The following is a 9261-nucleotide window of genomic DNA, read 5'->3' as shown; positions in this document are numbered from 1 at the left end:
AATGTCATTCAGTCAACAACTGTGAGACACAGCAGTGTGCCAGGCACAGTGGTGGCTCTGGAACTGTGATGGCGGGGGGTGGGGGGCTCAGATGTCAGGGGCCCTGCCCGTGAGGAGCGACCCAGTGAGTGAGATAGACCCTAGCTGAGTAATCATGCAGGTGAACCTAAAAGTACAACCGTGACGTACGCCACAGGGAGCAGTAGCAGGTGCTGTGACAGTACCAGGTGGCGTGGGTTCCCATGAGGAGAGGTGAGGGGGGCCGCTGTGGCGACAGCCCAGAAGCAGTGGTGGCAGATGGGGCTGAGCTGAGAGGGGGTGGGGCTAGATTCTGGTCGTGTGTGTGTGTGTGTGTGTGTGTGTGTGTGTGTGTGCACGTGCACATCAGTATTTCCGAAAGGTTACACAGGAAACTGTTGATGGCAGTTCGCTATGAGTCAGACTGGGAATGGCAGGAAGAGAGCCTGACGCTGATAGACAGAAGGGTGCAGGCATTTAAATTATTGTTTATTTTCTGCTACCGCTTTAGATTTTAACTATTATATTCAGGCATTACTGTCCTAATGTAAGAACCTAGTTACGTTTGAGGAAAACACACCTTTGCAACCGGAAGAGAACGAAAGTATAAGCCAGGCATGTGTCTATTTTGGTGACCACCCTTACAGAGCGAAAGGCCTTTTCTCCGCGGCCCTTTGGGGGAGCTAAAATTGACCATTGGAGAGCTGCCACCGAGGACTCTCTCTGTCTATTAAAAGAAACTGGCTTAGTCTGGGGCCCTGAGAACTCGGTTTCAAATGCCTTGAGCACCCAGTGACTTCGCTGTCCCCTACTCCCCCGGGGTCCCCAGCTCCATCTTACCCTTAGCCAAGCTCTCCGGCCGCCCCTCGCCCCCCGGGGTGTGTGTGGCGTGGAAGGCTTCTCTACTGGACAGAGACGGGAGGGGAAAGGAAGCTCAGCCTCGGGCTACAATGAGACCCTGTCGCTCCAGGCGGGAGGGGCGCTGGCTTTGGCAAGGCCGAGCGGCTTGTGAGCCGTCACTTGTAACAAACAGAGCAGGCTCACACCTCTCAATGACAGGCGGGCTTGAGCTTCCGTTGAATCGAGGCACAGATTCGAAGCAAAGCAGAAATGCGGACCCTGGTGCCAGCCGCCTGCACACCTGCTCCATCCGCCGTCCACTGCTTGTGTCCCCCGCACGGTGTCCCGCTACAGTTCGGTGCACATGTCATCAGCTCACTCTTTCCCTAACCAGCCCATTCAGTTACGGGGCCAAGTCCACTACCTGGCAACTCTTTCTCTGACTCTTACATAGTTTTCATTACGCCGATTAGAAAATCATCCTTTGAGCATCGACCCTATTAAAAACTAGATGTTAGACTAGAAAAGCATGTCATTTGGAATCGCAGGTCTCAGTTTGAATCCGTGTCCTGCCTCTGATGCACTCTGCGACCTTCATTCAGCCAGTTGCTACATCTCCTCGAGGCTTCCTTTCCCAGTCTAGAAACTGGGCTGTTATCACTCTCACCGGTCATTTTGAGATGAAGCAAACTGGCCCGTGTAATCCACACCACACCACGCCTGGCGGAAGCAGGTGCCTCATAAACCTCAGTTCCCTCCCTCCCCCCTCCCCCCTCCCTCGGCTTTACCGGGATCCTGGCGATGACTCCCCACGAGCGTTCTCATCTCCCGGGCCAGGGCGGGAGGAGCGGCGGCATTCATGACATGGTGGAAGAAGCAAATTTGAAGTCAGAGGATCAAGGTCAGAGTCTCATCTCCATCCTTTATTAGCTGTCAGACATCTTGGGCAAAGCACCGATCCAGCGACCTCAGTTTTCTCATCCGTAAATTGAGGATAATACAAATTGCCAAGAAAATTGCAATGGATATGACAGATGCAAAGATGGAAGCGCGTCTTAAATCTTAGCTGTTGTTAGCATGTTCACCTAGCCCAGTCCGGTGTCTCTCTCCTTCCAACTCATGGCGTTTCGGTCTGTCTTCCTGTCATTCTTTGGGTGATTAATTGCAAACCGCCCACCATCTCACATTTGTGCATTGTATGACTTCGTGTTTTCGGTCTGTTTCTTTCTGTACGGTGCACGCAGTCTAGCCCACGCCTCTCCTGTACTAGGCGACCTCTGAGTATCTTGGATACAGCCAGGGAGGTTCTGGAACGAATATAAGCGTATTACTAATAGCATTTTTAAAGCTCCAGATATCAACAAGCTGATGAGGAGTAACTTTACTTTTTATGTACTTATTATGTCTTTTTATGTCTATTATATCTTTTATATCTTTTTGTTTGAAGGGATGTATTTTGTATTTTATTTGAAAGGATTATGATTATTTTATGTTCATAGGCTCATAGAGGGTTTTTAAATTTTTCTTAAAGAATTTAAAAATAGGCTTTGTAGTCAAGGAATGAGCTGCTTTCTGGGCTCGGGCAGTGTGCAGAGGGTGCAGGCCAGTGGGCCTGTCACAGCTGTGTCAGGCATGGGGGAGGGGTCTAGGTTTCTGTGAGTGATGCTGCCGACACCATGGGTCTGTCCTCCCTTCTGGACTGACCAGTGGGTAGGGGTCTGGACCTGCCTACTTCCTCTGCATAGCGCTGGCACTTTTTATTTTCTTTTTATTTTCTTTTAATTTATTTATTTAACTTAGTTTCAAGTATACAGTACATTGGTTAGACATCTATATAGTTCATAAAACGATCTCCCCAATTGCTCCCTCCCTCCCCTGGCCCTCCACCCAGCCATCGTATTAATGCTCACTGCGTTCCCTCTGCCGTGCTCCCCATCCCCGTGACCAACTGTCAACTACAAAATTTAACCCTTCACCCCGTTCTCCCAGCCCCCCAACCCCCCTCCCCTCTGTCCATCACCAAATTGTCCACTATGTTCGTGAGTCTGTTTTTGATTAGTTTGTTCTTTTTTGTCCCTTAGATTCCGCATATAAGTGAAATCATATGGTATTTATCTTTCTCTGACTTATTTCACTCAGCATGATAACCTCGAGGTCCATCCATGTCATTGCAGATGGTAGGATTTCATTGTTTTTTTTAATGGCTGAGTAATATTCCATTGTATATATAAACCATAATTTCTTTATCCAATCGTCCGTTGATGGGCATTTAGGATGCTTCCAGCACTGGCACTTTTTAATCTGTCTCCCTCCTTCTTGAAACCTTCCCCCTCCCCTGCTGACACCGCCCTCAGAGGAGCGTAGACTTTTAAATGACTGACTTAGTAATGGGCCTGGCTGCAGCCTCGGGCCATCTGCGTCCAGCTCTCCAGAGCGTGGATCGTGCCTCCACATAAATCACATCGTCCAGCTTGCTAGAAAGTTCCTTGGCTTTCTGCTTATCACTTCAAGAACAGTTAGTTCCCTGTTGCCTGTGCCAAGCATGTAAACAAGAGTGTTTCTTCTTTCCATGGCGACAGGCGCATCTCATCGTCCTGAGCAGAAAGCCCTCTCCAGAGGAGGCGATGGTGTCCGCACACTGTGTCGCCCGAGCTGCTGTCACTTCCGGGAGGCCCGAGCACCAGGGTGAGAGCCAGACTTCCGTGAGTGACAGGCGCTGCCTGCGCCCTGCCTGTCCTGCGTCCCTCTGGGTCTGTAAACCTGCCGCCTTCGGTTGAGTGAACAGGGGGACGGAGCTGTGACAGGCCCTTCGGAGAGCCCTCGTGGCTTCATCCGGTCACCTGTAGCTGGGCCACTCCGTTAGCATCGGCAGAGTCCTTTCGTTTCTACCCCTGTTTGGCCTTTCGCTCATCTTTTCTTTTCAAAGACAGAGAGTCTTCATCCAAACATAGCTGTCAAGAGCCGCAGAGAACCCGTGCTGGGCTTACAGGGAAATCTGCTGTGCTTTCCAAGGTGATCTATTTTTAAAGATTGTTGCGGGGCTACTGTGGCAACAGATTTGGCCTTTTGGAAAGCCGGTCCCCAGGCTCTCACTGGGCTGAGCTTTCAATTAGGATGAACTTACAGTTTCAGGATTCCAAAGGGAAGTCGCCATTTATGACTCATGAGGTTTTTCTTAGCCCCACATAATAGAGCGGCGGGTTTGGGGAATTCACCGTCCTGGCATCAGAGCATACAATAGGCCCTATTGATAAAGAACACACATTCTAGTGCCTTCTTTTTTTTGTTTTTGTTTTTTGGTCAGAATATTCAGAAACAGAGTAGAATTCATAAAGAAGACCTATGGGTATACTCCAAGATGTCAGATAAACAGTTCTGTATTAGTAATAAAATAAAGTCCAATGTCCCAGCAAGGCTAAACTCGATACCAGGAAGGCTCGGGGCCGGGCAGGGCCTCCAGTCCGGGGAAGAGCTGGCGCAGGGAAACCGGTGTCTGTCCATCTGTCCGTCCCACCTTGCAGCCCCCTCATTCTGGTCTCCTGGAGCTTTGAGCTCCTCAGCAGAGCTGCAGGAGCCTGTCTAGGGACAGAGAGAAAAGGCAGGTGACCTTTCCAGTTTTCACTCTCTAGCACACTCCATACATAACAATCAATTTCAAAACCTTTGAAGAACCAACCTTTTGACCAGCTTCTGTTAACAAGACACTTAAAATGCCAATGCGCATTTGATGGAATCTCCTGGAATAGCAGGAGCCAAGAAGCTAAATGTTTATGGGAACCAAACAGGCGACGTGAGTGGAGCGGGTAGTTATTAGAAAACAGTCGCGGCATCGAGACTGCGGGCCGCGGTTGGCCGTAAGGCGAGAGGGGCGACGTCGCGCGGCGAGGCCTGCGGCTAACGGGAGAAGCCACCGCCTGTCCACAGCGAGCTGCCGCCGTGTGGAGGGCAGGCCGATGTTGGCAGATCTGCCTTTTCAAGAGAAGACGCAGTTATCTGAAATCAATTTGTAATCGATGGTCAGGAGCTCGAACGTATTTCAGGCTCCGAGCGAGGCAAAGCCAGTGCGAGGGAGGGGCGGCGAGGTCCACGCGCCCGGGGGGTCCCAGTTCCGCTCCCCTCTGCTTCAGCCTGTCTGTGCTGGGCACACTTTTTCTTTGAAAAACGAACCATTAAGGAGAAAGATCTCTCATTTGGGGATTCTCCGTAGCCTCCTTGTCGAATGCCCATTGAAGGCATTGCCCTCAGACAGAAAAAAAAAAAAAAAAAACCACACCACCGGCCAAGAAGCCAGTGTGTTTCAGGCTCCACGATCAAGCTGATCCCTTTGCCCGGTGCTTTCCCTGCATTCCTTATGCAGACAAAACCGCCCTAGAAGTCACGGAGGATTTGATTGCATAAGGCTCCCCATCCAGGCTCCTGGAATGTCACCGACCTGAGCCTGGCGGGCATCCTGGAGCAGCCTTAGACAAACTTGGTGCTGAGAGCTCTCCCAGCCCTGCTAAGTGCTCAGGGTGCTGGCCTGGGCTTTATAACTCTTCTCCTAAAGGACATTAAAAAGAAATGGGCCGAAGCCAAGTACATCTCAGTGTAAACCTCCGAGAGGCAGGGCCCGCCGAGCAGAGGTGGCCTTGTTTGGAGCTCCAGCAGGCCAAGGAGCTCTGCAGGGTCCACAGATATCAGGACACGATGGGCTCTGCCCCTCAGAGCCTCGGGGACACGGCCTGGGGTCCCCGGCCACGTGGACCAGGCTCGTGAGCGCGGGGTGCATTCCTCAGATAAGCTCCTTGTCCACAAGCACGCCTGTCCCCACGTTTTGCACAATAGACATGAAATGCGTGAGCATCTGAAATGAGGCCCTGTATATCTCGATAAAATGTCCTCTTTTTCACCCCACACCATCCTCCCTTTCCTCCTGCAGCCCACCTTCTCAGCCTGCCCCCGTGCTGGCTCCTGCTCCTTGGGCCCTGTGTGTCCTAGAGACCTGGAGGGCAGGCAGCCCCTGGTATACACATGCGTCACCTCCAGTGGGCCCCTGACAGGTAACATGGCCACCTGGGAGCAGCCACGCCAGGTGTTCGTCACCTGCCCATGGCCCTCTTAGGGGCCTCTGCTGCTGGAAATGAGTGCGGGTCACTGCTGGCCACGCCCGCCCGCTCCCTCCCTCCCTCCTCACTCTCCCCCCTCCGTCTCCCTCCCTCCTCAGCCTTCCCACGCTCTCCATCCCTGTGTGCCCTTCCTCAGAACTTACTCGGCCGTTTCCTGTTGCAAAATGCCCAGCCAGCCTGAGTGTGGCCGGCCTCTGAGGTCCCCATGCAGAGGTCAGCATCCGCGCTGCTCTGGGCTCCGCAGGCCAGGCGACAGCAGGGAAGCTGCAGAGAGGGGGTGGGGGCGATGCCAGAGGGACCCCTGCTTTCTACCATCGCTGGTCAGACCCCTTCTAGGAGGCACCTCAGAGCACACTCCGTCTAGAAGACGGGTCCAGTGTGTGTCCAGGGTCACTCTGCAAGGTGGAGGCAAAGTGAGGCCTAGACAGAGGCCCGCCCTGCCTACTCCACCACACTGGAGAACCGGGCAGAGAGTGGCTCCACGGGGTCTCCTCCACACAGGTCCAGGGAGCCGGGGAGCTCCGAGGACAGGCAGGTGGGGCCGCAGGGCTTTGCAGCTCTTGGGGCCATGGGGGGAGTACAAAGGGCGGCCTGTTCTTCACTCCAAGTCTGTGCCGTTGGGTCTGTCTTCACAGACGGACAGCCTGGGGCAGAACCGAAACCGCATCACGCTTCGCTCGGTGTCTGAGGACAGCCCGGTGGCTTGACCCCTCCCCCAGCGCGTGTCTGGTGACAGCCACTTTCACGAGCTCCAGCTTTTCGTTTTTGTCTGGGCTGGTAATGTGTGTTCAGCACTTCTCAGAGAAGCCTGTCATTTATACCCTGACATAGCTTCAGAGTGGATTCTTCGGGTAGCGTATGGAAACATATACTTTACCAAGAAAAGTAACTGGGGCGCGAAGCCTGGGGCTATTGGACACCTGACCACTACCCGGTGTCCCCAAGTGGGACTCTGAGTGGTGGTGGGTAGGGCTGGAGTCCCGCCAGCTTCCTGGTGGTGAGGATGTGTGGAGCAGGCAAGTCCCTGCGGCCGCTGAGCCCCTGACTAGGCCCGTGGGCGCTGAACAGGCCCTTCATGTCCTCTCTCTCATGCGCCATCTTGGTCACCTCACTCCCCTGATGCCAGGGACTTCTCGGGACCACAGGGCTGGCAAGCAGCAGGCCTGCCACCCCCGGAAGCCATGTCTAGGCCCTGTGAAAGCGCTCTCCCTGAAGAGGGTCCCCAGTGTGGAGCCCTGAGGGCGTGAGGAGAGAGCCTGTCCAGCCTTCGTCTGTCCCCAGCCTGGCGGGCAGAGTCAGTGCAGCAGCCCCAGCAGAACCCACGTGGGGTCAGGCTGTTTGTTTGCTGGGTGACAGTGCTCCTCTGAGTTCATGCCAGGCTGGGCTTTGAGACTCTCCATTTCCACGTCCCTTGGGGCGGGTCCTTAATGCATTTGCAGTTAGTGTAGAATACAGACTGTTTCCCGAGACTGTCGCAAAAGATCATTGTCACACTGTACACACAGGCTTCCCGCTTCGTGAAAGCTGTCTCAGCGTTCTAGCTCTTGCTTAGGACAGCCTCAAGAACATGAGCCCAGAGTTCCTGGACTTTATTTTAATTAAAAGCCTCTTGACCCTCAGTGTCCCAAGTTGTCACCCTGCGCTCCTCTTGATCCTGCTTCCGTTTGCCTGCATATGAACATGCAGATGGAGAGAGAGCGGCGGGCCCTCGAGACCTGAAGCCACCCACCCTGCCCACTGGGCCACAGCTCCGCCCTCGCCCCACCTTGCAGACAGCCCAAGCATTCAGCTGGAGTGAAAATGAGGGAAGGTTAATGGCCTTGGAACACCTGTGCCGTGAGGGCTCAGATTTGCAAGCTAAGTCATGCTCCTGTGCTTTAGAAAATGACCTCATCTCCTGCCCAGGCCAGCAGCGTCAGGTTACAGAGGATTCTAGAAGAGGTTTTTAAAGTTAGGGCTGGCCATGTGTACCAGCGCTGAAACTGCTGGCTCTTTGCGAACCCACACCCAGCTGCAGGGGTGGCGTCCCACAGCCCTGCTGTGACCTCCAATCTCTCTCTGGGGATCCCAAGAGAACAAACTGCTTGACGGGGAGTCGCTCCTTAGCTGTAGCAATAGGACGCATTTGTTCTCCCCTCCAAGACTAGTCGCGTGGCTCGTCTTTCAGAAAGTCAGTTTGGGGGGTCGGAGAGGGGAGGGAAATAAGTCAGGGTCCCGCAGTCAGGGAGCTTTCCCGTGTCCTGGGTGAAGATGGCAGTGGTCTCACAGGCACCCACCGTGGAGGTCCTCGGACCTTCCTCGTCCCCAGGCTGTCCTGCAATACGAGGGTCCCGACGTGGTGTCTGACACATGTTCAGCTGGTACATGATGAAAGCTGTTGGGGAACCAGGCCCCTCCCCATCCTCGCCCACCTTTCGGGAACACAAATGGGAAAAACCTTGACCTTTAGAGAAGCTCAGGACTCCTAAATGGAGGAAGTAAATTCCTTCCTCCCTCTCCTTCCTTCCTCCCTCGCTTCCATCCTCTTCCAGAGTTCCATACGTGCTAACGAGCGTTCCCTTTGGGCAATATGAAAGGTCTCCCTGAGTCAGAGGTTATAAGTCATTTACACACTAGTCTGAGTTAGGCAGCACAGCTTCCTTTCTCCCAGCATCCCTGTGAGATCAGCTCCACTAAAGGAAAGGAGCGTGTGGCGATCGGGTTGAGGGGACCAGCTAAAATGGGGTGCTTCGTGGGGGGGGGGCAGTTAGTCAGCATGTGAATACTAAGAGGTGGGAGAAGATGACAGGAAAGGAGCTAGCAAGGGGTCAAGCAGGCTGTGTCCACCCATGTCTGAGAGACCGAGAAAGTGCTTCCCATCCCCGTTGGCCTCCTCCTCTATCAGAGCATGGACCACTTCTTCTGCCAAAGGCCAGGGTCTCGAAGTCAGCCCCTGCCCGCTCAGCCTCAACTCCCTCCTGTGTCACACACATCTGTGGGTCTTCAGTGGGAGCATTTCTCCGGGGGAACAAGGCTGAGACCCGGACAGATGTTCACTTTAGAAGAAAGGCTCGGTTCCATTCTTTGGTTAATTCCCAGTTGGACAGAAAATGAAAACATCAAGAGTCCTTCACTCCTAAATGTCCTCCTTCATTTTTTGGCAGGGAATGTCCATCTCCGTAATGCTTTTAGAGTCAACAAAATAAATGCCACATCATCTCCACATTTGCTGCCGTCAGATTATCAAAGCAGCCAAAGCTAATGGCTTAAGCATTAAATCTGTAATGTTTTCTCCCGTGAGTCAGCTACAAAGAAGAGA

The 9261-nt window shown here is 53.4% G+C and overlaps 1 protein-coding gene across 1 annotated transcript in view; it reads left to right on the top strand.

Annotated features, from left to right (window-relative positions):
• The window catches only part of TTC23 (tetratricopeptide repeat domain 23), a 51498-nt gene that overhangs the window by 21795 nt on the left and 20442 nt on the right, over window positions 1-9261 (top strand). The window contains exon 7 of the mRNA XM_023529012.1: window positions 3438-3543. Coding sequence (XP_023384780.1) covers window positions 3438-3543 — 106 coding nt within the window. The remainder of the gene's footprint in view (window positions 1-3437; window positions 3544-9261) is intronic.

This window comes from Pteropus vampyrus, unplaced genomic scaffold, assembly GCF_000151845.1.
Source record: "Pteropus vampyrus isolate Shadow unplaced genomic scaffold, Pvam_2.0 Scaffold34, whole genome shotgun sequence".
In the NCBI taxonomy this organism is placed as follows: Eukaryota; Metazoa; Chordata; class Mammalia; order Chiroptera; family Pteropodidae; genus Pteropus; species Pteropus vampyrus.
This window is presented reverse-complemented; position numbering and strand designations above follow the sequence as displayed.